At 44.5% G+C, this 27,001-nt stretch overlaps 1 protein-coding gene and 4 non-coding genes across 5 annotated transcripts; all 5 read left to right on the plus strand.

Annotated features, from left to right (window-relative positions):
- Positions 1–3,458: 3,458 nt before the first annotated feature.
- smug1 (single-strand-selective monofunctional uracil-DNA glycosylase 1) lies at positions 3,459–14,567 on the plus strand. The gene is made up of 3 exons (XM_064305464.1): positions 3,459–3,529; positions 6,783–7,065; positions 10,294–14,567. The coding sequence occupies exons 1-3, from the start codon at positions 3,504–3,506 to the stop codon at positions 10,819–10,821; spliced, it is 837 nt and encodes a 278-aa protein (XP_064161534.1). The 5' UTR covers positions 3,459–3,503; the 3' UTR covers positions 10,822–14,567.
- Positions 14,568–22,662: 8,095 nt separating this feature from the next.
- On the plus strand, positions 22,663–22,755 carry trnar-ucu (transfer RNA arginine (anticodon UCU)). Its single transcript has 2 exons — positions 22,663–22,699; positions 22,720–22,755. It is a non-coding gene; the product is annotated as a tRNA-Arg (tRNA).
- A 613-nt stretch (positions 22,756–23,368) lies between these two features.
- Positions 23,369–23,461, plus strand: trnar-ucu (transfer RNA arginine (anticodon UCU)). Its single transcript has 2 exons — positions 23,369–23,405; positions 23,426–23,461. It is a non-coding gene; the product is annotated as a tRNA-Arg (tRNA).
- Positions 23,462–24,169: 708 nt separating this feature from the next.
- On the plus strand, positions 24,170–24,262 carry trnar-ucu (transfer RNA arginine (anticodon UCU)). Its single transcript has 2 exons — positions 24,170–24,206; positions 24,227–24,262. It is a non-coding gene; the product is annotated as a tRNA-Arg (tRNA).
- Positions 24,263–25,474: 1,212 nt separating this feature from the next.
- On the plus strand, positions 25,475–25,567 carry trnar-ucu (transfer RNA arginine (anticodon UCU)). The gene is made up of 2 exons: positions 25,475–25,511; positions 25,532–25,567. It is a non-coding gene; the product is annotated as a tRNA-Arg (tRNA).
- Positions 25,568–27,001: the final 1,434 nt, after the last annotated feature.

The raw sequence follows: 27,001 nt of genomic DNA on the forward strand, positions 1-27,001 counted from the left end.
TATGCCTACTGTATAACGTTTATGTTTCATTTGCTGCAGTTATTGGCGATGAGACCTTTTAATGTTGTATTTATTTTTTTTAAAATACATTGCCATATGCCTGCCAGTCCATATGTTCATATGCTTCTGGTTTTGCATGAACTGGGAATTGTGAGTTTGCACATAATCCACAAAATGATAGGATGGATAAATCAATTTATTCTAATTTTTTCTCTTAAAAAGTTTATCTGCCAAAAAATGCAATCTTAAGCATTTTGAATTGTTTTTTGTTTGATTAATTATGACGTTTAAAAGGAAACAAATTAAAATATTGCATAATGACATTTTGGAATGGATGACTGAACCACAGAAAAACTGGATATGTGTATCATGTTATACAATAAATTCTAATATGCATACACGTCAGGTGTTTAGAGAGGAGTATATAGATGTGACAGACCTTGTTTTCAAGGGTGGAAATGCATGGACAGACACAGTAATGACCTAAATGGTTTGACCTCTGTGAGGAAGGTCAAAGGTAAACTCACTTGATCCTCTGCCTCTTTGTCACTCCTTGGTTATGTCGTCGCTTCATCACCGATGTACACACAAATAGTCAGGCATTTTCTTCCAAATATGCTGAGGACATGTGTGAACACAGCAGTGCAAGGGCATGGACTCACGTGTGTATGCACTCAGGCACAAATACACAAATACGGGCACACAGATACACACACACACACACACACACATAAATACACAAACACTGGCACACACACACAAGCATGAATACACAAACACAGGCACGCCTACACACACACACACACACAGAAAAATGTAATGATCCACAGAAAAATTATGAGGTGTCTGTTTGTACGCAGGTGCCACTTTCTCCTCCTTCATCAGCATCTCAGTCTCCCTTGTATCCTCAGTCATGAATCCCCCCAAGAAAAAAACAGCAGAAATGGGAAATAAACAACAGAATGGAACAAATAAAAAAAGACAGAATGCCGAAGCACAAGAATAAAAATGGAACAGGAAGAGAAGACAATGCATTTGACACAAAGAATTAAAGAGCAATGTGACTTGCGCCTCTTATAGGAATATAATCATTGTATGACAGACTGAAGAAAAATGCAGTCAGTTTCACATTCCTCTTCAATAATAATAATTATAAATTCACAGCTTTCAGTCCCTCATTTTTTCTCCTTTTCTCTCCATCTGTGTGGCACATCTCTCCCTCTCTCTCATTCTCTCCTCCCCTCATCCCTCTCTGTCAGCTCGTCCGCTCCCAGCCATCGACCTCCGACCCCAGTCAGGTTCAGCGGCAGGTCAGCAACGGGAGGGGAGGGTGTGTTGCCGGGGACTGCGGATACAGCTCCTGCTGCCATGGCAACAGCTCCAGCCTGCGCAGAGCCCTGGAGATGGAGCCGGAGTCTCAGATTCTGCACCCGCGATCTCTTTCACACTGTTCCCATGCCGCCTCATTACGCTGTGTGCTATCCACTTTTGCTCCTTCGCGCACCTCGCCTTTTATTTCATTAAACTAAAAAATTAACTGAGACTCAGAAGGAACACATGCATTTGTATATGTTCAGCATCTATGCATACATGCACACACACATACGTATGCCTTACGTCTGAAGGGTAATATACAATGAACGTATATATATATATATATATATATATATATATAAGGATATATATATATATGTGTGTGTGTGTGTGTGTGTGTGCATGTGTGTGTGTGTGTACACATATACAGTGTGTGTGTGTGTATTAAGAGTGTATGTTTTGCAGTCAGTCTTCATTTCAGGCAGTCTTTCAGTTCCCATGCTTCAGGTGCATGTCCTAACAGAAGAATGCAAGTACGGCGCAGTAGTAAAAAGATGAGCTCGTGACTCAGGAGTTACAAGTTCAAATTCCAGGTGGGGCACTGCCATAGCACCCTTAAGCAAATTATGTCACCGACACTGCTAAATATACCGATGTATGAATTGATAATATGTGATTAAAAGAAATTGTATTAGTTGCCATGGGCATTTTTTTGTGATCTATTTTTAATTATTATTTAAAGGATTTTTCCCATAAACATAGTAATAAATCACTGTTGACATTTACAGACTTGTGGAACAAATGGAAAAAAATACACATACAGCAAATGACTTCAAAGGCTGCTAGTCAGCATATTAATAATATAAAACTTCCCAGTGCTTTTATCAATAATATGGCTGTGCGTGCTTTAACAGAGAGAGACAGCAGGTTGTGAACCTGGAACAGAAGGTATGCTTTTGCTGTCAGTCCAGAGATAAATTGAGCGGAATCATTCACTGAATGTTATAACAAACAAATTGCAGCAACCTTTAACCTTGGGTCTCAGAGGGTAGGTTGTAGTGGCAACATTGTGTCAGCGTGAAGTATCTGTCAGTGCAAGCTATGAGCGTTTTAATGGCCCTCCTCATTTACTGATAACTTGAAAGGGAGATAACCACATCTCATTTGAGACATCATTTGGTGCCATTGGTCGGCTGTGATGGTTCAAAGTTACACTGGGGGGAAGCAATGTGAAGGTTGTCCAGCAGATATTGTTTCAACTTTTCTATGTCTAAGGTCAAATGAAGAACATGAATTGAGAGAGAGAAAGAGAGAGAGAGAGAGAGAGATGAAGTGTGGTCTCTCCAGGTGTTGTATAACTGAACAGACATGTTCATCCTGCCTGGGGGCCAAGAGTTTAACCAGGTGGAGGCTGTTGCTACAAAAGGTCTATAAAAGCTGCTCTCTATTAAGTACTACACAGATACTACCCCCCAACCCAATTTTACCTCGACCCCACCCCACCCAAAGCCCCCGCCTCTCCTCTAACCAGTTAAGATGAATGAGCTTATCAAGATCCTACAGGCAGGAGCTGTTTGATATTCTTCACAGCTGTAAAACATGAATGTGTAGCTTTGAACAGAGTTCATAAAAGATAATAATTCAACATTGCTCATATCAGACTACTTGCACTGACTATGTTCTCTCACTCCATGTGGTCCACAGGTACATTTGTTAAATTATTTTCCTGTCTGTCCTCACAGGACACACGGTGGGCATTACCGAAATTTGTATTAATTCTGTTCATGTGTTAGTCAAATGTCCGTTGTTACCGGTTACCAACAAAAAAATAATTTTATATAAAAGCCTACATTGTCGCAAATACAGTTCACAAAATTTAATTAAATGCATTAATTTAAACTAAAACATTGTGGGAGTTGACAGCACATTTATCCAAATTCACGCAATAAAAAAGCTGGAACTGCACTTAATTTTCCATGTGAAGCAATGCACAAAACAACGAACGTTTCATTACTCTTGTTGTACATTCATGGCACCGATAGATTGCGCTGTCTACACAAAACAGATTCAGTTGTCTGTACTTTTGTAAAGACACCCTCAGCAAGGATACTGGTATTTGTAGTGTTATGATAGAACGACAAGCCCCAGAATGCCCTTCACAGTTTTGTTGCCGGAAAATCTCTTCCACGATGTTAAACAATAATGAAGCCATACGGTAAGCGGAGGAAAACGCGATTTAGCTATTTCTGAATTGCCTAGGTACCACTTTTACAATCTAGCCAGGTAGATCAGAACGAGGAGTGTTTATATCTTTCAAAAAGAAAGTGGTAGCTGCTTGCTTGCTTGCTTGCCATTTCATCTTTGCAGCCTTACCCCGAGCTAACGGCTAGCTAGCTAACATTAACGATGGTCGAACCCAACATATCAGCCAGTATTATTTGATTGAAAAGCCGTGAAATATATCAATTAAACAAATGTATGAAGTCAATTTAAACGAACTTGCCACGATAGCCTGGTACGTTAACTAGCTGTATATGTTTCCAAAGTAATCATAAGAACCCCAGAAATCAAGAGGAACTATGACGAGTCAGGCTAAGGTAGTCAATTTCTGTTTGCGTGTCATGCATCTCAGCTCATCCAATTGTTACTAGTGATAATTTTAGATATCCAAAATGAAAAACCATTCCAAATATCCATAATGTAATTTTGAATATCCGAAATACATTGTGACTAGTAAAAATTTCTTTACGGATATCTACAATTGGCATTATGACTAGTAAAAATACAATTGTGGACATCTGTATAAATAATGTGGATATCCATAATTGTAATTCTTCCTATCCAGAATGCAGTTGTAGATATGTGAAATTGTAATTATGGATATACAAAAAGATAGTAAATTCCAAAATGGCTCACTTCAGTTATGACTAGTAACAATTGGATTGTAGATATCTGAAATGGGAGTTTTTCCTAGTCAGAATTCTATTGCAGATATCCAGAATGTTCATTCTGGATGTGAAGAATGATGTTGTAGATATCTGAAAATGAAAGCCCAATACACACGAATGGCAAAAGTGACGTCATTTGTCTTAGGAAGAATGGTGTTGTGGATATCTGAAATGACAATTGTGGATTGGAAGAATGTCATTGTGGATATCTGAAATGTTCTTTTTGACTAGTAAGAATTGAATTACGGATATCTGCAATATATATCTAGTCTAGCTATTAAATGTTAAATCGGCCACTTATACTTTTTAAGGATTTTTAGATATCCTACATTTAGTTTTGACTAGTACAATCAAAGTTGTAGATATCTTGAAATACCATTTCTACTAGTAAGAATGTTATTGTGGATATCTTTAATTACCATTCTGACTAGTGATAGAATACAATTTTGAGTAGGAGAAATGCTATTATGGATATCTAAAATGTAATTACAGATAGGAGTGGGGTTCGATTAAATATCATAATGGCTTGCCGTACGCTACAGGCCTCGGTGGTCGCCTTGAACTTGTGTGGCCTGCCGCTTCGCTGTCGATGCTCAAATACGTCTACAATTCATGATGGCAGCACTCACTGTTGACTGGGGCAGCTCTGGCAGGGCATACATTTGAGGAACTGACAGGTTGGAAAGGTGGCATCCAATGACAGCGCCACTGAGCTCTTCAGTACGACACCATTCTACTGCCAATGCTTGTCAATGGGCTGTATTGTTGATTTTATGCACCTGTTAGCACTGGGTGAGGCTGAAATAGGCAAAACCACAAGTTAGATGGGGTGTCCACATACTTTTGGAAATGTAGTGTAGTGTATCTCTTCGGTAATTTCCTTTGATCATGGTATAGTGTACTTGTAGAATTTTTTTTGATGACTACTTCACTCTGATAGTAAGATTTAATATGAGTGAGGTTTAGATTCATCAGGACTGGCTGCATCAAGTCTGGCTGTGTTCAATCAGCTGAATCTAATTATCAATTAAATTTGCTTATTTAATTTGTTGATTGAGGAGCTTAGCGGGCAGTTTCCTTTTCACATGGGTGATATGAGTGTTTGATTCCTTTTTTCATTAAATAAATGAAGCAATAAAAAATGTGTTTTGTGTTTACTTCATTTCCCTTTGTCTAATATTACATATGCACAGTACTGTACATATGTTCCCCTCTGTCTTTGCAAAGCCAGACATACTGTATGAGTCCACAAAGCTTTCCGTTGGTGCACCCATAACTCGGAATTTATCATTAGAGCCATCTAAACCTTTCTCCAAAGTGAGCTGGATTACCCGTTAAAATGGTGTGCAGACAAATGGCACCATGCTATATCTATAAACATACATAGCCTAAATTTCCCTTGAGTTGAGTTGGGTGACTGCAGAATGTCCTTCTATGCTTTCCCCAGCAACTTCACCCAGCCTAACAAGCCTGATCCCTCCAGGATCATCTGATCATCAGTCTCCGTAAACTTTGTCAGATGTGAACGTTTTACAAGATGTCATCTCATCAATTGAAACTGAAATTGACTTGAATGTATAAATTAGGATTAGTTCAAGGGAGAGCGATAAGGAATGAGAGGCCGTCACTAATAAACTCAAATGAAGAACTCTCATGTAGATTAGTTTTGCTGGAAACATTCAGACTGGGTTTTATCTTCGCTTACATTATAAGACCAGTTCCTCATAAGACCAGTTCCTCTTAATTGCATGCTCTGTTACATTGTACAGTGTGTGGCTGGTCCAGTTTAATCCCATTAAATGTACTCCTATTGTATGCATACTCTGGTTAAATACAACAAGTCACAACAGTGAGTAGAAGGATCTCAGAAAGCAAGGTTAGTGGGAAAGTTACATTGCAATAATGGGTGCTATTAGATGAAGTAGCCATTACATTTTCAAAATTAAGGCAATTAAAATTGATGGGTAATTTAAATGGGATGGTCATGCTCACTGCTGCGCACTCCCCTGCTTGGGGAACAGAACATGTTTGAGGAAACATGGCCAGATCTTCGAAAAAGTCTTTGGTAGGATAGAAATATTGATTCATTTGTCAAGTAGGTTGTTGTCCATCGAGAAGCACATTTCAGATTCATTTTAAGGGAAACAACACATACAGTTAAATGCAAAAGTGTGTCAAATTTGTTTGTGTTTCCTCAAATGTACTAATCTATTTTGTATTTAAAATCAAAGAATGACTATAAGGAAAATTCACAATTTTTGCATTTATTTCATGTGTTTTTTTAAACAGACATTGGACTGCATTAAGTGTATTTTGTAAAGTACTATCTATCCATCCATCCATCCATCCATTTATCCATCCATCCATCTATCTATCTATCTATCTATCTCAACAATGGCATTCAATGAGTCATCTGGACAAATATATGTTTGAGACAGTTGCCTTAACATTCTGGGAACATTGTGGGATTCAAAAATGGTGACTCCTGTGTGGTGTGTTCTCATTGTCCTGAATCTGCAGGCAGGCGGCGCAGGGTGCGAGCGCTGGGGGTCTGGAGGCGGGGGACGGTGTCCAGCCCGACGGGCCGGGTCCGGGCGCGGCCGCCCGGTTCCTGCAGGCGGAGCTGGAGTTGAACGCCGTCCTGCAGCGGCTCACCTTCGGCAGGGCAGTGCGCTACACCTACAACCCCCTGGAGTACGCCTGGGACGTGCACAGCCGCTTCGTCAACACCTACTGCCACGACGAGCAGAGCGTGCTGTTCCTGGGCATGAACCCCGGGCCCTTCGGCATGGTGCAGACCGGGGTGAGGGGGCCGCCTGCGTGCGCTCGCGCTTCATGTGTTCTGTTCTGGAACATTCTACACTGTGTTCCATCTTGTCCTCTGTCGGGCCATTATCCTGGTGTACGAGAATAAAGTATGTACACACACACACACCTTTAGCCAAACGTGCAGAAGCTCGTGGGCAAGCTTCAAGCCTATACATGTTAGAGGTAGGCACACATGAAACAGTCGTTACCATACACAAACACACACACACACACACACACACACACACATACGCACGTGCTCTCACATACTCATTATATCACATGCACGCACTTTTCCAATCCTGCTCGGGGAGTTCAAAGGTCGTTAGATCAGCAAAACAAATGGGTCAATAAAAGAGCCGCGATTGGTCCCTTGCGGCACATCCGTCTTGGCCCTGAGTGGCAGGCCTGTCAAAGACCACAGGTGAGGTAATACTGCGCACATGGGAGCCGGGGAACGAGGACCCGATGGAGGCATCGTGGAGCGTGTGTGTGGGGGGGGGGGGGGGTTATGTCAATGTTCCTGGCTCTGCATGCCGATCAAGAACAGCAGCAATTAGGGAAGCAATTAATAATGCAGGAGTTGACAAAAAATTATGAAATTATTATTTCACGGCTGGTCCTGAAATCTGCTGTCACCCAGGGATGAGTTCATGCCTTTGTCTTTGCTCTTGTTCCAGACACCTTTGTTTTTCTTGACTGTTATCTTTCACAAGAAGGTTAGTGCTTTTTATCTGTGCCTTTGGTCTGGTAATAATCCCTTCTTAGAACAGGTCTGAAGCCTGGAAGTTGCTGGCATAAATATTTGGGGCAATCTGGTACCGAAATTACAAACATTCCAGAATTGTGTCAAAGGTAGGTCTATACTGATAAGTCTTGTGGTCTGCATTTGTACAGTTGCAATCTCTGAGCACCTTCTTGCTGAGCGGTCTTATCATATCTCTGCGTGAAGTTTGTGCGTCCTTGCAGATCGAAGATAGAGCTGTCGCACTAGAGGTAGCGCTCAAAGTTCGCATGTTGTATAGATATGGAGATCTGTGCCTCAGAATGTTTTTGCTGTAATACATTTATCCAGTTGTCAGTCTCCCAAAAGCATGTTTTTGGAGGAATTGCAATAAACCAAGAATCCGTGTGCCATCGGGGAAAAAAACGAGGAAAGGATAGTTGACAGACACTCCAGGAAAATGGTTGAGCAGAACAAAAATGGTGAAATCGAAATGAAATGCGGTCTAAATTAAAATATCCATCTGTTCACTGCGTAAAGCCAAAAACTGCTTGGTGGCTGGATGGATGGCTATCAATGGGGTATGGAGGCTGTGGGAGAAGCTTCCCAGCCAATGGGGTCCAGCGTTGGGGGCTGGAGGCTTTGCATGGCAGGCCCGAGGTAGTCAGGGACTTGGTGCAGGTGTCCTTTTTGACCTGGGTCAAATACGTATTTGTTTTGGATTCAAATACTTTTCTGTGCTCTGTTGATCTTGCCTGGTGTAATTGAGCCTGCCACTATAACCAGAAGGCGGGGTTTGCACGTTTTGAGACTATTTCATTGGTTCCAACACACTAGACAAGATCAATAAAGCATAGAAAAGTATTTGAATCCAAAATAAATACGTATTTGACCCAGGTCTGGTCCTTATTAATCAAACGACGCGAGAAGCAAGATGGAACATGCAGCCTCCCTGGAATTCCAAGACCCGAGTGATTCAGGACCTGACTGACATGGGCTTTGCCCACTAACAGTGGCTGCTAATAATGAAATGCTCTCTGTCCTGGCCAGCTTACAAATGTGGCCTACTGAATCTTACCAGCTCTTCCTCTCCCAGTTTAAATTGGCTTCAGAATTTCATCCCTTTCGACCTCAGCTGAATTGCAGGAAGCGTTATGCCTTTAAATAGTTGTATGCTACACATTGCTCACACAGGGCGTTACACATTGGTAGTTGAGTTTAGTTTTCCTCCTTCAGTCTACAATCCTTTGAAATCTTGGTATAAATGATGGATATATGACGGATTGACTGATCGATTGTTGTCTATTCCTGAACAGCTCCTTGCGAACGAAAAACAAAGTGTTGGCGAACTGTGGGACTAGGACAAGCCATTAATTAGCAGCTACAAGTCCTTTAAGAGACTTATAGATTAAGAACAATCAGCCTGCTATTTTATTGGTCCCCAGAGAAGAGACAATGAATCTGATGTGATTTTCATTTTGGCCAGGAACATTTTGTAGTTTGTCGGGTTTTTTTTTCTGTGAAGACATTAACTGGATAAATGGACACCATTTCCCTCCTTTTCCTCCCAATTTGGAGTGCCTAACTGCATTGATCGGCACTCGTTGCTGCAACCGCTGCTATCGATTCAGCGGACAGAGAAGCATGCGCTCCCCTGCGAAGCGGGAGACGTCCGCCGCCGCTTCTCCTCGCATGGCGGTTCACAGGTCGGGCTCGCACAGACACGAGGCGGAGGAACACGCTTCACGCGTGGCTCGGGCCCCCGGTGCCCCGATCGGCCATCAGGGGGCCCCGCGACTCGTAATGAGACGCTGACGCCTTCTCTCCGGCCAGCCCCTGCGTCCACGGGCGACGCAAGCCATATCCACGTCCGCTTCTGTGGACAGTAAAGTTCTATTCATAATTTTGGGCCCCTCCTGGCCACCGTAAGCCCTGGTGCTGTCCAGTTTCAATACCAGGCCAGTCCGCTCTCTAGAACAAGTGTTTTAACAGGATGAACCGCCCCCAGAAGCCCTGGTTCACCACCGTTTTTGACCCTGAATGTTCGGCTTTGAATTGGACCAAGCACTGCGCCACAGGGTACACCCCAGTTCTGATTAAATTCTTTGATTGTCCACTGTCTGCCACTGTGGTGTAAAATGAGGAACACAGACAACGAAAAGGAATTTTATGTGCTTTAATAAAAATTTTTAATTCATAATTAGTGGAGCAGCAGCATATTTATAATGCTGCCATATGGAACGTGTGGATTTGTTCAAACTTTCTCATAACCTGTTTTATGGACGAAATTCATGTCCGTTCTGCTCTCTTTCTGTGGATTCTTCTTTCTGTACATTTTTCTGTTTTTCTCAGTACACCCCCCCCCCACCCCCCGTGCATTTCTCCCCCGTCTCTCTACATTCTTCACTCTGCATTCCTCTCTGTAAATTCCCTTGTTTAATTACCGCCCCCCCGCATTCCCACGCTTGATAACTGCTCTGATTGTTTTGCGGTTCCCAGATCCCCTTCGGCGATGTGGCGGTCGTCCGCGATTGGCTGGAGATCGGCGGGGAGGTGAGGCGTCCGCCCGAGGAGCACCCGAATCGGCGGGTCCTGGGCCTGGCGTGCGCGCGGCGCGAAGTGAGCGGGACGCGCTTCTGGGGCCTCTTCCGCCGGCTGTGCGGCGAGCCCGCCGCCTTCTTCCGCCACTGCTTCGTGCACAACCTCTGCCCGCTCGCGTTCCTCAACGCCGCCGGCAAGAACCTGACCCCGGCGGAGCTGCCGCTGGCCGAGCGCAGCGCCCTGCTGGAGCTGTGCGACGGGGGGCTGTGCCAGGTGGTGCGGGCGCTGGGCGTGACCACCGTGGTCGGGGTGGGCCGGGTGGCCGAGCAGCGGGCGCGCCGGGCCCTGGCGGCCGCCGGGATGGCGGTGCGCGTGGAGGGCCTCATGCACCCCTCCCCCAGGAACCCTCAGGCCAACAGGGGCTGGGAGGCCATCGCCGAGGCCCGGCTGGCCGAGCTGGGCGTGCTGCAGCTCCTGACGGCGTGACTGCCCTTCCCGCGGGCGCCCCCGGCGACCTCGCCCCGGTTTCGACTGACGGGCGTGCCCCACGGGGCCTCTCGGTGAGATCTCGCACAGGTACGGGCGATGTGTGGAGACGGTGGCGGGGTCAGCTCATAGACTGCTTGGTCCCCTGCAAGGCCCTGACAAAACAAGGGAAAGACTGACGGAGGCGACACTAGTGCAGGCAGACAGGCAGCACGTGTTCAGTTCACTGGGAGTAAAGCTGGCAGTATACTCAGTAAGAAGAAAGGACTTCAGGATTGAGAACCACCGGCGAACACTGTTGTCGGTATACTCAGTGAGAACACCACACCGTTTAAAGCCACTGGGGCGTGAATAATTACGAATAATTACAAGGCAGATATTAACCGGGGCTGGAATCTCAACCAGACTTCCGTCTCGCGGCTACGCCATGGATGTATAAAGAGAAGGACAACGCGAGATCACAACACAAAACAAAACGTTTTGGCTTTAGTTTATCTATCTATGCAAAAGAAGAAAAAAGGCGAAGAAGATGGTACGTTCGCCCTCTAAATCAGAGTAGGACGGAGAAAGGAGAGTTTTGTCTGTACATTCAGCAAATGCGAGTTTAAACGAAGGGGTCCACTTTCTCTTATTTCCGAATGTGTGCTAGGCGTACTGATGACTTGCTGAAACGAGTAGCACCATTCATCAAACATGCGGGAACTCACAGAATTCGTACATTAGCATGTGAAGTATACTGCCTACTTAAGTACAGACCAATTCCTCTTTTCAGCCTGGTGCTTCTGACTGCTTTATGTTCATGGCCTTTGCCTAAGGACTTTGGGGATCTCTTGCATAAGGGGAGGCTGAGCCAGGCTCAGCATTAAGCTGGAAATTAAGGTAACACTACATATAGTCATCTCTGGCATGCACTTACAGGTACCATACAGGTACCAGATCCAGAGCAGTTTCAGGTACCATATTTAGGGCTCAGATTAGCAATGACAGTGAAGGGAAATTCAAAGACTTTTTTGCATGCTGTTTTTCTTCAAACTGCTCTTTGCACAGCTTTTTTCCTGTTAGTCTACCCCTCCATTTGGTCACTGGTGTGTTGCTGCTTACCTCAGTTTACCTACCCATGAATGTGTACATTCAAAGGTTCAGTTCTAATTAAACTCAAGCAGAGATTATGGATCCAGTAGGGATCAAAAGTACTCTTATCAGGGTAAAGTGTACTCTGTAAGAGTTGATTTAACACTGTTAGGAGTTAAGCTTTTTACTGTGTAGGCTGGGTCTGGACCACCTGGGTGTACTTGACTTTTCAGATTGGATCAGGTATAAGCTAGCCGATGGAGACTGGGAGTCCACAGCAGTGCGGAAAGTTGACCTTGTGCTCTCTAGGGTGGGGAAGGTGTCAGGCAGGCAGTTCTCTCTCAGATTGCTGCTCCATTAGTTCCTCTCAGTGATTTTCCAAACCCTCAGGCTATGGAAGTCATCCTCGGGGAGAGAGCAGCAGTATCTCCCCTGCTTTCCCGCGCAGTCTGGAATGGGCACAGACTAGCAGGTGAGCTAGTTTAGGGCAAGCATTACTTAGCCAAAACGGTTGAGCCTTGTAGCTTTTCATTTGGATGTCCTAATTATTGCGAGCCATTTAGCTTTCTCTGTAGTAAAATGGACATTGCGGTTGAAATACAGCACTTTATATGCTGTAAGATGACTTAAGATGTATTAAATGTTTCATGATTGCGTGATCATGATTGCATCACTTACTTGTGGATGTTTTCCGATAATTGCATTAAGTTAAAATATGAAGCTAGTTTTCAATAATTTGATAGCATAGAAACTCATGCTTCAAATAATGTATACATTACAAGTAATTTCAGTCCATAGTAAAATGCATAAAAAATTGGGTAACATGCGACATTTGACTAGCCCATTTTCTAACTTGACACCCACCTGCTGATAAACAGGATTTACATATATAATGTTGATAGATGCAAACAGACATCTTAAAGCTTGCCTGTTTGACATTGTATGGTTCAGGAATAACTAAGCTAGGCCATTAGAAAGAAGACTTTTAAACTCCTGTAACTGGCTGTAAGTTCGTGAGTTCGAAATAGCGAGATTTTTTTTACTTGTTTAAAGTGCAAGAATAAATGAAAGATGGTTCTTACTTTGCGTTGACCATTTATTTTCTAAGCTTGGAGTGACAGAACTACTACTATCATTAATGGTGTGATAATTATATAAATAGTAATTTTACTACTAATATTAATATTACAATTTTTAATATTAAAATTTTAATATTAATGCTACTTAAAACCACTAATAATATTTCTGTATTAATGTTATTGCATGTAATATTACTGCTACTATTGCTTATCATATTAATAATGGATAGTGTTGATATACTTATTTAAAGTGATCTACATTTAAGGGGAAGTGACTAATATCTCAGCCTCCTGTGATTTGTAGTTCCCACCTTGGTGAGGCATGGCAGCCATTTTGTGGCACAATGCTCATTACACAGACAGTGGAGAAGGGAGGATGTTGTAACAGTAAGTTAGTTTGGGGTGAGTGGAATTGAATCGGGGCTGCTATGTACAGATAGAACCACTCTCTTGCTCCCAGCAGTGCATTTTTGTGCAATCTCTAGTGAGCAGAGCAAACAGGAAATCACGCGGCTCAGGAAACAAGCCTGTGTGGACCGTACCGAAGCTTAATGGTGTGTCCTAATTACTGTTGAGCGGAAGCTGTAAATTTCCGCGATGTTTGAATTGATCTTCTGTTAGGGGATTCCACGAGATCCCCGCGGCCCCAGGATCCGAATTCAGCGGAGAACCGTCGTCTGAGCGTGTTTTTGTCTGCGAAACGTGTCTGGCAAGTGTGAAATGAAGCGGGACGTGGTGGCCCCCCCCCTCCCAAAACACACATCCGCCCGCCCCACCCGACGGCACCGCAGACCGAACACAGCCGTAGAGCCTTAATGACGCCCATTTCTCTCTGTGCCGCGTTATTAATTAGCTCAATGATCCTTGCTGACGGGACCCGGGCTGTTGCTCCGTGCCCCCCTCCCCCCTCCCCCCCTCCACTCCGCCTCACCCCCCGCTCTCTGCCCCCCCCCCCCCACCACCCTCCCAAAAAAGCCTGCGGCAGCTAGACCGCGTGAGATCAAGGTGAGAGGCAGTGCCTCGACTCTGTTGGCGGGAGCCTGTGGCCGCTGAGCCGGAGATCGAGCTGGGGCTGGAGAGGGAGAGCTCGTGGCCGTAGACGGAAACAGGAACCAAAAGCGCTGACCCCAGATCAGATTTAGCTTTGTTCATGTAATAATGGCGGTTGTGGTCAAAGCTGTAGTTGCTGGTGTTGGGTCAGTTGGGTAGGGGCTGAAATATTGGTGGGGTTATGGTTAGGCACCTGAAGGTTGGGACCTGTGGTGTTTTATTATAGTCAGATCATTCATTGGCCCTTGGCTGGAAATTTTCAAATACTTGAAGATGCTAAATAATGGTTCATTGTGTATCAGCATTGTTTCTCTTTTTGGTTTCAAATCCAATTCTTGGAATCCTAATATTTATTTTTTAAAACCTCTGTGAAAAAGTGTTTAAAACTGGAATAGTCTACCATCGTCAAACCAAAAAAGTGTTTTCTTGGTTGCCTTTTTTGTTTGTGTTGATTTTGTTTTTTTCAGTTTAATCTTTTCAGTTTCATGGCCTCAGGTTCTGTTTCATTTGGGGGAAAAAGCAAATAAACCTGTGTCCTTTTAACCACCTAAATAGCTTCATTTTGACATGTCTGAAATACTTTTTAAATGTGTGCCCCCATCTGTGTGCATTGGTCAGGTGTAAGGTCATTTGAGAGGGAGACACTGTCCGGGTGACGTCCTCTCTCTGAGGTCAAGGGCAGGCGACCCTCTGCTCTCACTCCGGCCACGGGGAGTTCCCCGGCCTTTCCGGTCCATCTGCCAGTCCGAGGGGGTCTCGACCCGCCGCCTCGCCCCCTGGCCGACCCGGGCGTCGCCCCGCGCGGCCTATCGCGGCACGGCGCGTCCGTCCATACAGCGTAACGCCGCGCGCTCGAAGTGGCCCCTCGGCCCTTTCCGTCCAACGAGTGTGTAGGGGCCGACCCGGGCGCCGGACGCTGGGCGCCAGGGCGTCAGGGCGTGGCTCTGGCGCGCGGCGGTCCGCAGCTGCGCGCGGCGCGGTTATTGACTGGGGCCGACCTCCCGGTGACCCCGGCGGTGTGCAAGCAAAGGGCAGGGAGGGGGAGCGCGCTCTCCGCCGGGGCTGTCGGAGCCATCAATACGGTGATGAATGGAGGTGGCGGTTATTAAAGCAGAATTAGAGCAGGGCTGGGGGGGCGTGGGGGCGTGGGGGGGGGGGCGGTGATGAATGGCGCGGGCGAGCGGTTCCGTGGCAGAGGCTGCGGAGCCGGATGGCACGGCAACGGCGCCATCGGTCTTTATTATCCTGCAGGACCGTCCCGATGCCGGGGAGCGGAGGGGGAGACTGAGGCCGGAACGCAGGCCCGAATGGCGCCCCTCGCACTACTACTTTTTCCGGCACCTTCCTTTTGTATGCATTTCCTCCCTTTCAGTCCCTCGTTGGCTGAGAGGGCCTCTTCGTTTGAAATCGTTTTTAGAAGATTCACACACACACATTTCTTTTTTTTAATTTACATTTTATTGTAAAAGTGGTGCATCAATAAAGTAGTTTTGTTTTTCGCTCTCCATTATGCTTATAAGGGAATAATAGTCATAATCAGTTACACATTATAATTATACATCTCATTTTTTTCAAATGAACAGTAATTTTCCTCATGTGGGTCTTTTGTGAGGAGGGCATGTTCTTCACAACAAACAAAAACTTGAAAAAGAAAATCTTGAGCTCAAGAAAGATGGCAGTTGCTTCGGAAAATACCTCTTAATTATCAAAAAGCACTTAAGAAAATTAATTTAAAATATTCTTATTCAAAGATAAGTAATCTTCTCACGATCGATTTGTCTTGGTACACAAATGTAAAGGGATTCATTTGCTTAAGTGTTTTCGTGTTATGAGGCATATTTTCTTATGCATGTCCCATTTTTCTGTGCCGCGCGATTATTTTTCTTTTAAGATTCCCCCCCCCCCATTTTGGCTGCGTGGCCCATCAGTCATACTGAAGCTGTGAAGCGTAGCAGTGTACGCTGGGAAATTAGTGGGATCAGCTGGGAGTGGAGAAACGGAGGTAAGCTACACTGCCTGTTTACAGTGTGGTTAAATCTACTGTGGAAAAGGGTAGGCTACTACTATTAATTCAGGATAGAGCCAGAGGCCGTCCCCCCGAAAATGTCGCCAGAATACAGATGTGATCGGAACGCACAGACGAATCGCGTTCGTCGGCGTTGCTTCTCCGCGTTCTGCTTCTGAGTGAATCGTTCTTTATTTTTGGGCGCGGCCGTATTGTTCATTCGTGGGTCCGGTCACGTCATTGACGTTCTAGTTAACGGCTTGCCTAATTTCTGGAAGGCTCTGTCTTCGTTATGCTGTGAGAGTCGTTTACTGCAGTCCGGGTGCGCGTTGCCTGCCGCCGCCCAGTCCCTGCCTGCTCCACTTCCTCGCGTTCCCCCCTCCTTGGCTTTGCTCCCCGCTGTGTTATCTCCCACCTCCGTCAAACGAAAAATGTCCCTCTCCCCTGCGTCCTCCTGAAATATCGGAGATGCTTTTACCCTGCGGTGGTATGGAGATGAGGGCTGTGACGCGTCTCGCTAGCCTAATTTGCCCTAAATATCGAAACTCCCACATTCACGCCGTCGGACGCCTGCCGTGCGGTGCGTCCTCGTTACCAGTCCTGCGTGTCAGGGAAGGCCGTCGGCTGAGGAGCGCGAGTTGTGTTGATGACGGCGACGAACTGCAGGCACCGTGATGTTGAGGCGATGCCGGCTTCAGGAAAGCTTTGGATCATGAGGTGCCACTCCGAGTACATCATGATCCAAAGAAATGAACTAACAGTTCTCAATCATAGTCGTAGTCATTTTAAAACGTCAGATTGGGGGTTTTGGGGAGGGGGGGGGGGGGGGTTCACACAACATTTCCGCCTAGTATCACTGCAAACTTTTTGCTCATCGGTGTGTGGCTCTCGTGTCTCTAGCTCAAGTCTTCAGAGCTCTGCTTTAATATTCTCCCTAATCTGGTACGGCCCAGAATTTAGAGGTGACTAACTTTGAGCCCGGTACTTTTAAAGCTTTTAGCTTCTAGCTGTAGGCTTGCAAAAGAGTGTATGAACAAGAGCCTTAGGCTTGCAAAAGAGTGTATGAACAAGAGCCTTAGGCTTGCAAAAGAGTGTATGAACAAGAGCCTTAGGCTTGCAAAAGAGTGTATGAACGAAAGCCAATGAAAGTGATAGCCTGTCTTTTCTTCTGTGTGTTGTTTTGTTATTTTAAGATGGGAAACACACTTTTGTTGAGGGTATTTATGCCCACCTGAATACAAGAGCTGTTCTGCTGGACAGTGCATTTCATGTTGAATAATTAATTTACTGTGGTAATAAACCCCATTGCTGCAGTGCATTTTCAATGACATTTAAGAAATGTCAGAACAAATGTCCTTTTTTTGCAAATTCTGCTTTAATTCACAAATTTTTTATCGTTATACATTGCACACGCAATGGGTTTTGGATTTTTACATGGTCTAATAGAGATTTTTTGTAGCCAAATTTTTTCATTGCAGCTGGATAAGGGTAGTAATTTAATATGATGATTTTATTATTTATTCATACTCTGCACTCTTAAAAAGCATTGTAACTGAAGATCCTTGAAAACTACTACACTACTTTAATTTCTTACTTTACTTTAGAACACTTGTAGTCAATGACAAGACTACAGGCCCAGTTACAGCTGGGACAATATCTTCTACAGACTAACACAAATGCTGGCAAAACCAGAACTGTAACCATGAAGATGAACTTGCATGAGTAGTGACACCGTCTTTCTCAATTCTCACGACATCCTTGGTCCTCTTGTGGTCTGCTCTCTTCTCTTGATCTGGAAAATGCAACATGAGACTTGATTGACAGGTATATTAAAAGCAGTAACATTTACTGGAGTGGCCATAACCAAGCCTTATGTCTATACGCCTGTAATTTAATGTGATCAGGGCATTATAGAAATGTCAGTAGTCAACAAGATCTTTTTTTTTTAACTCTGCAAGTTTTTCTAAGCATAAAATGAATGACTGTGATTAATACACCCAAATGCTTAGAAATGTTGGCCACATACATACCAGGCTGTGCTAATAAGAAATCCAGGATGAGCAAGTTCATAGCGTGAAGCTGCTGGAATGGTAATAGCTCTGAGAACGCGAGGCAAAGTTTGTTAGTTATCTGTGGAAAATTTTTTTATCGGTATGGGTCTGCTCCAAAGCACTTTTAATACTCAAGCTCAAATCACCTGCTTTAAATTTCCCGTATGGAAAAAGGCCAAACATATTTTCGCATAACTACTCGTAAATCTCCGGGAACGTTGAGTGAGAAGTACCCAGCACATTCCACAAAAATACACTTCACGTGGCAGTCTCCAAAGGGATTCGCGCATCCCGATAAAATTCAACGTGGAGTTCTCTGTTCATATAGAGCGGTCCCCGACTTCCTTTTAAACGTATCAGCGCGCGAACGAGAAGCGCTCTTCGGCGATTACTCATGCGCTCGTTCCGGCGTGCGTCCTCGGCTCTCCATTGTCTCTGCTATCTCCCCCGAACACACAGCCCTGCGGAAAGCCCATCCGCCGGGGCCCATACGCTCCCAGTCAACTGCGTGATGAAAAAGACTCCCCCAGCACATCAATCTGGGTCTACTGTTGATATATAAAAAGAAAAGGGGGAAAACCTGACAGTGGAGTTTATTGACTAAACATTAAGCTGACATTATCAGGCAATAGGGAACATATTTATGGGCCAGTTGAAAAGGCAGTGGGCCTGAATTATGTGTGAACCAGCCACTGTATGGTACCCTAAACTGATACCGCCTCCCCATTCCCCTGCATCTCTGCACGATGAGCCAATTGTATGCACTTACTTTCCAATGTGCTGTGGGTTTTTAAAAATTATAACTACTTCTCCTTATGATTATTTTATCTTTACTGCGTGAGCCAGAGCTTGAAATTGTTTGCCCTGAAATTTGTACACAGTGGGACCCATTGAATTGTATGCGGCGGTACCAAGTGTGTGTGTTAATATCAAGTTTTAGTTTAAGGATTACCTCCATAAAAGATTTATCATTCAAATCCTTTGCAAAATGAATAATATAAAATATAGAAAATTTTAAATCACATCGTTCATGCGCTTGAATAATGAGTAGCATGGGCAGTAGTTCACAGTTGATCACTGAGCTGTTCGGGTAGTGCCGTTGAAGAGGGAAGCCGGATGGAGTGGGCTGACTGGCGGCTAACGGGCACGGGGCAGACTCGCAGAAAGAGTGAATCGATCCCCCTCCTCCGTCCTCGTAGCTTTGACCGCTCGCCTGGAGTGGTGTTTAAAGCGACGACCGCCTCGTCCTTAACGACGGTCCTTATGGTCCTTATGGACCGCCCTGGTGTCCGTGGCCACAGTTTCCTGAGCGTGAAACTTCCCAGTCGAGCTGATGTGAAACGCAGCTTTAGGTCAAAACAAAGGAAGCGTATGAGCAGCCGTGTGGAACACTTTGACGTGGTTGGTCATACACGGTTTGAGGGGTAATGACCCTGCAGTGAGATGAAGAAGCACACTTTCCTCAACAACCTCTACCTTCCCCCCCCCCCGCCCGTTCCCCCCCCTCTCCTCCCCAAACTAACCCATCTTTCTCAGGGCTCAACTAGGTCAACAAACAAAAAGCAATTATGTTGGGCAGCTGCCGTCGGGGAGTAGGTAATTAGAGAGTGGCGTGGACAGCTTCATTCTAAATAGGTACTAAAAGACTCATCAATCATCTGTACACTGATGGCCCTCCCAGGTCATGTGACGCACGCCCCAGCCGCAGCTCTGAAGATGAGCTGGGTGGATGGGTGAGGGGGGGGGGGCTGTACTGTGGAAGCTCGGTGAAGCCAAGCAAGGATTGGGGGGGGTGGGGGGGGGGGGTTCTTGCCTGGGTCAGCCAGTCAGCAGGGATGCCCTGCTAGTGACCTTGCATCAATTGACTTGCGAGCTGTGGGAGGCCATCCCATGGTACGAGATGAGGAGACAGAGGGAGGTAGCGATGGAGGGAGAGAGAGGGAACAGAGCAGCAGACGGGGTTGCCGCTTGACTACAGGCACCCAGACTCCAGCACCTCTGGGGCTTACGCGTACTTTCCCCTCCGAGGCTGAAAAGATCAAATCTAATTCCGTTTCAGTCAGCGGTGGCTTCTGCGCCACACTCCTCTGTTCTGCTTTTCCCCCTTCCGTGCAGTTGCTCTATTTTGTGCCAGCGCTGTCTGGTTTCTTGGCAGTTTATATCCTACCAGAGCTGGGGTCTATTCAGCTCAGGAGACCGGGCTACAGCACCTGTCCTTAAAACATGTACGAGAAAAGACAGTTGGCTTTGGTTTGGAAGCATTATTTGGCTGTTGAGGGGCAAATTTTGGTCTGGGAGATATCAGAGATGTGCTTCAACAAGCACAGGGTGGAATGAACGGGGACTTTGGAAGGAAGATGGAGGTGGAGAGAGGTGGAGGCAATTATGGTGTCTATGAGGTGTCTGTGAGATAGTTCATGAACTGGACTTCTATTCAGAGCTGGGAGTGATGGAACGAAGGCCACACAAAGGCCTGTGCAAATCCTTGAACTGTGCCCCCTCTCCCTGGCCCTCCTTCCGCCCTCCACATATGCCTGGGAACCTGTCTCTATGACGATCTCCTAGGGCGAGAAAAAAGGGGGGTGGGGGGGGGGGGGTTGCGAAGCCTCTTGGTGCTTATTTACGTGTTGGTTGTTAGAACAAGATTAGGGAGATCAGGGCTTCGAATGTATTTATAATGTGTGTGCATGTGCGCTCACGTTCGTGTGCCCAATCTAGCTGTAGGGTTAAACAGATGGATGTAACCCCAGAAAGCACAATCCACTGGGACACCAGTGATGCATTGAATTTTTTTTTTTGCTGAATTTTCTACAGGGATACTCACCCAGTCAGTAAAGTATGTGTGTGTGTGTGTGTGTGTGTGTGCGTGTGTGTTTGTGTTTGGTTTATACAATGGCATTCTGGTTTTTTTCTGTATGGACTGTTTGGACCAGTATCGAGAGACCAGGCCGGCCATTGTGTACCCTGGGCTTTTCCTGTCTGCCTTCCATGTATACTGTAAACAGAGAGCAACGCGCTGAGCTGCCGCAGAGCTGCAAGGTTAGGGTTGGCGGCTGCGGCGGTCACCCTGGAAACGGTCACCTTGCTTTATCTCACTGCCGCCGCCGCCGCTGACCACGGGCAAAGGGAAAATCTGCCTCTTTCGCTAAAAAAGGCCACTGTGGAATCTCTGAAGAGTAAAACAACACGGACTGCAGTAACTGCCGTACAGAACGTGTCAAGTTATTGTGTCAGAGTCTCACCTTTGTAAGCTCCCCCCTCCCCCACCCCCCAACGCAGTTTGATCCCCCATCCCTGGCCTTTTTTCCCTCTAGGAAGACATTCCCCCCAGCGCCCAGAAGTGCTGAGTGCAGCTGTTTGCTTCGCACACACGCGCATATGCAGACGCTCACACACGCACACACACAAACACGCACACACACAAATCCGCTGAGGTCGTAAGCCGTTTGCGAGCATCTGTTCCCCGGAACAGAGGGAAGAGAGGCTTTGTGCCCGGGCCCGCGAGCGCGCGCGCAGGAGGAAGGCAGGCAGACAGAGAGCGAATGGTCCGGGTTTCCATTCTCAGAGATCGCGACGGCGCCTCTGAGAATACCCCATTTACGCGCGATTCAGTCAAAGCTTTCGCCTCTACGGTCCGCGCGGTCCAAATGTAATTCTCAGTGCGTTCAGTGTATGAAATACACTGAATACGGAAGAGCCCATGCAAAATTGAACCTGCTGTGTATTCCTAAACATGAGCATTAATAGATAATGAAAATAAAAATGCTCATTAATTTGACTGCATATTTGTCACAGTATATACAGTTTGTATTTGATAATTAGCATTTTTATTTTCGCATGGTAGCATTACACTAGAGTATAATGCATTTCTCTCCTGGTGTCATCGGGGCTCACTTGTCATCTTGAAAACATTTTTACTGAAGTGGAGAAAATTCATGCAATACTTACCTCCAGTAGTAACATGTGATTGCAGCCTTTGGCCAATCAGGACACTCTGCAATGTTCCAGCTGTTCACCAGTATTTTACATGGACACAGCAGCACACAAGCATTTAACAATGTATATTGCTGTAAATATAAGAATAAGCTCTTTTCTTAATTCCTGAATTTTAAATAAATTATATTGAGAATCATGGTATGACTGTAGAGCAAGACTGCTGCTAATTAGAAGAATAAAGTGTGCCAAATTAAGGTTGAAGCAAACACTTACAAGCTGGTAGATCTCCAGGAACAGGGTTAGTTACCACTGAGCTACAGATCTTATTGAGCTGCTAATTAGTAGAATCTGTGAGTTTTAGTGAGCTAATTTGGAGCATTACCAATATTGTAGTTGCAATGTATGAATTCTGATTATCTGTCCAAGACACTTAGCCAATGTTAACCAAGAATTACTGTAGAGCCTTTTGATACTATGTGTGTGCTCACGAAATAATTTTTTGCCCTAAAATGAGGAAGCTAAGAAAATAATGTCCGTGATTTTTTAAGTTACAGAACTTTAGAAAAAGTAATAATTAGAGGTGTTGCAAATAACAATATTTGATGTCAGAATAGTCCTGAACACTCAACCAGCTCACTATGCACTGTGTGGCTCTGTGGCGCAATGGATAGCGCATTGGACTTCTAGTCAAACACAATATGAAGTGATTCAAAGGTTGTGGGTTCGAGTCCCACCAGAGTCGGTGTTTTGCCTTTAGACCAGTATCAACACGGCCTCACATGGTCATCTGAAAATTGTGCCATTATAAACCGATTACACAGGGACAGGGTTTACATGAATGTATGAAATACTGTATTTGACTTGATCCTGCAAAAGTTCTGTACTACTGGTGTATATCATAATGTCATATACTGCTATAGATAAAACTCATATTAATGTTACTACTCAAGGAGATTGACAGTTTGAATACTTTATAAGGACATTTATACGTTCAGTTAATTTCTCAATCTCCTCTGATGTGTGTCCGTCAAGTCAGGGCTCATGAAGAGCTGAGGACCACCTTCCAACAACACCCAGAGGCCCCAGTTTTGGAGTCCATGGGAATGGCCATCATTGTCTCTGTCAGTCGCATTACCTGATCTGGCCCAGCCATCACTGGGGACCAGCTTCCAGGGCTTGAGGAGCAGTTGTCCATCTTGGCTCTGTACCACCCAGTGTAGGCATGTCATACGTGGGATTATAGAGTGGCATTATGGGTGTGGATTATTTCTGTGGAGCTGTAGCCACTGTCACTACTCAATGAGATTGACAGTTTAAATTTTTAATAAATTTTTTGCACTTTTGTGCTCTCAAGAGGCTCTGTGGCGCAATGGATAGCGCATTGGACTTCTAGTTAATCGCAATGAGAAGTGATTCAAAGGTTGTGGGTTCGAGTCCCACCAGAGTTGATGTTTTGGCTTTACGCTACAGAAGTATCAATATGGCAGCAGTGATTCATGGTCTTCTGCAGATTGTGCCGTTTCATACCAGTCTTACACCGATACAGATCCACTAGCCAACGATAATGACCACCATGTAAGGTAAGTTCGTTTAGCTCATATTGGTAACTGAACAGACTGGTTTAATTCTCACTTATTTTCGTCTTACTTATCGTGGACCTTCACGTAGGCCTATAGCTTTGCCCGTAGTGTTATTTTATCTAATTTTGGAATTTTACCTACTTTACTCAGCTATGAAACTTAAGTTATATCAAGCAAACAAAAATGCAAATTAGCCACGTAAGCTAAGGAAAGTAGCCAGCTAACTAGTTGGCTAACTGTTCTTTAAAGCGTTATTTGTTTTGTGAATCGATTCAACAGTGAGAAAAATGTAACTGCCTTTAGGTCACTCAATATTGTAGTTGCAATGTATGAATTCTGATTATCTGTCCAAGACACTTAGCCAATGTTAACCAAGAATTACTGTAGAGCCTTTTGATACTATGTGTGTGCTCACAAAATAATTTTTTGCCCTAAAATGAAGAAGCTAAGAAAATAATGTTCGTGATTTTTTAAGTTACAGAACTTTAGAAAAAGTAATAATTAGAGGTGTTACAAATAACAATATTTGATGTCAGAATAGTCCTGAACACTCAACCAGCTCACTATTCACTGTGTGGCTCTGTGGCGCAATGGATAGCGCATTGGACTTCTAGTCAAACACAATATGAAGTGATTCAAAGGTTGTGGGTTCGAGTCCCACCAGAGTCGGTGTTTTGCCTTTAGACCAGTATCAACACGGCCTCACATGGTCATCTGAAAATTGTGCCATTATAAACCGATTACACAGGGACAGGGTTTACATGAATGTATGAAATACTGTATTTGAATTAGGACTTTGACTTGATCCTGCCAAAGTTCTGTACTACTAGTGTATATCATAATGTCATATACTGCCATAGATAAAACTCATATTAATGTTACTACTCAAGGAGATTGACAGTTTGAATACTTTATAAGGACATTTATACGTTCAGTTCATTTCTCAATCTCTTCTGATGTGTGTCCGTCAAGTCAGGGCTCATGAAGAGCTGAGGACCACCTTCCAACAACACCCAGAGGCCCCAGTTTTGGAGTCCATGGGAATGGCCATCGTTGTCTCTGTCAGTCGCATTACCTGATCTGGCCCAGCCATCACTGGGGACCAGTTTCCAGGGCTTGAGGAGCAGTCGTCCATCTTGGCTCTGTACCACCCAGTGTAGGCATGTCATAGGTGGGATTATAGGGTGGCATTATGGGTGTGGATTATTTCTGTGCAGCTGTAGCCACTGTCTTGCTCCCAGGGGGTATTCAAGGTTTGGTCATCTGACTCGTCCAAGGGCTTCTGCTGTATACCTGGAGAGTGCCTCGATCAAGGAAAATGACCCAATGTAGACCAGTTTGTGTGCTCAGCACTACCTCGGTCAATATGCCAGTTTCATGTCATGAAGTAAATTTAATCAAAATTTCCTTCTTTATTTCCCTTATTTTTACATTATTTTTGGTATCCCCCCTTTTAACCCCAGCAAATTCAATTATTCGTTGTTGTCACTACAGATCATCTAATTAGGTATTTTGACATCATTATTACTTTTATTGGTACTTAAGGTGTCTTGGGCATTATGAACTAATGAAATATGAAATAATTTCAAATGGCCCCGACCTGACGGAGTAAGTGTAAACGTGTAACTATCAATAATGTATGCACATCACTGTTCTGGGCTTGGCATATGTGCATGCATTTGTGATATCAATGGAAAGGAACTAAAATGGGCAAACCTTAATAAAAAAATTTATCATTTCATATTTATATTGCATTTATGCTATTTTGTTTTTTGCTCAAGAAAAAAATGCCCTTGGTTCTAAAAAGTTGTAGAAAGTATTGATTGAATATACAAGGTCAAACCTTTTTAATTAATTTTTTGCGCTTATGGGGTCTCAAGAGGCTCTGTGGCGCAATGGATAGCGCATTGGACTTCTAGTTAATCGCAATGAGAAGTGATTCAAAGGTTGTGGGTTCGAGTCCCACCAGAGTCGTTGTTTTGACTTTACGCTACAGAAGTATCAATATGGCAGCAGTGAATCATGGTCTTCCGCAAATTGTGCCGTTTCATACCAGTCTTACACCGATACAGATCCACTAGCCAACGATAATGACCACCGTGTAAGGTAAGTTCATTTAGCTCATATTGGTAACTGAACAGACTGGTTTAATTCTCGCTTATTTTCGTCTTACTTATCGTGGACCTTCACGTAGGCCTATAGCTTTGCCCGTAGTGTTATTTTATCTAATTTTGGAATTTTACCTACTTTACTCAGCTATGAAACTTAAGTTATATCAAGCAAACAAACATGCAAATTAGCCACGTAAGCTAAGGAAAGTAGCCAGCTAACTAGTTGGCTAACTGTTCTTTAAAGCGTTATTTGGTTTGTGATTCGATTCAAGTGAGAAAAATGTAACTGCCTTTAGCTGTGCTTTAGGTCACTCAATCGAATGCAATTGAAACTAGTTTGTGTGATGTTTCTAGAAAATCCGTGTTTGAAACAAGTTCTCCCGTGTAAACAATGAAAGGTTGCTTGAAGTTCTGCGTGAGTCGCTTGTTGCTTTCAACGTGCTCGTTCTCGACCACGGCACGCAATAGTAAAACGTGCGTGACTGTGCACGAGTCTTCTCGGTGTTTGGCGAGGCTGCATTCCGCACACCGTGCACGAGTTCTGCAAGATGTTTATTCCTACGGCAACATACGCATTATTAACAGACCTTCATCTGGTATTTCTGGCAGCAGCACTAAAATGGCAAAAATCTAAATAAAAATGTAATTAAGTTATCTGAAAGTTTTATGGTACTGAAAAAATTACAAGCAATTTAAAACGGCAATAACACGTTTGGCTCCAAGTGAAACAAGACCAGGTCAAAACCTAGTATATGGTTGAACCTAACACACTTCATCCGGCCAACCAATGGTGTGTAACTTCATCACTCACTCAGTCACTCAGTCACAGACATTCGCGTTTATAGGGCTGGCCCTGCTGTTGCGGTCCAGCCAAAAAGAAATCATTCTCATCATCCAGGTCGATGGTCAGTGCAATAAATAATATCCTTAAAATACTTTTGTTTTAAATGGGTATGATATGATATGGAGTTAGACTAATGTGTGCATACTGGTTCTTGACTAAACCTCTTTTCTGAACACAAGAAAATAGCTAGTTTGCCACACAAACACACACACGCACACATACACACACACACACACACACACACACACACACACACACACACACACACACACACACAATTGATATTTGAAACATAGATAAGTTGAGGGCGGCACTTAAGGGTAATGTTGCATAAAGAAAGAAACGGCAGTATATTTCCTGGCAAAATTAAGCCTGAGAACAGGAGCGGAGATGCAACATGTACATTAGACGTGCTTGATCAATATTCCCACAAGCTCTTTAGCCGCTAAGGCG

Source organism: Anguilla rostrata, chromosome 13, assembly GCF_018555375.3.
Source record: "Anguilla rostrata isolate EN2019 chromosome 13, ASM1855537v3, whole genome shotgun sequence".
NCBI classification, from domain to species: Eukaryota; Metazoa; Chordata; class Actinopteri; order Anguilliformes; family Anguillidae; genus Anguilla; species Anguilla rostrata.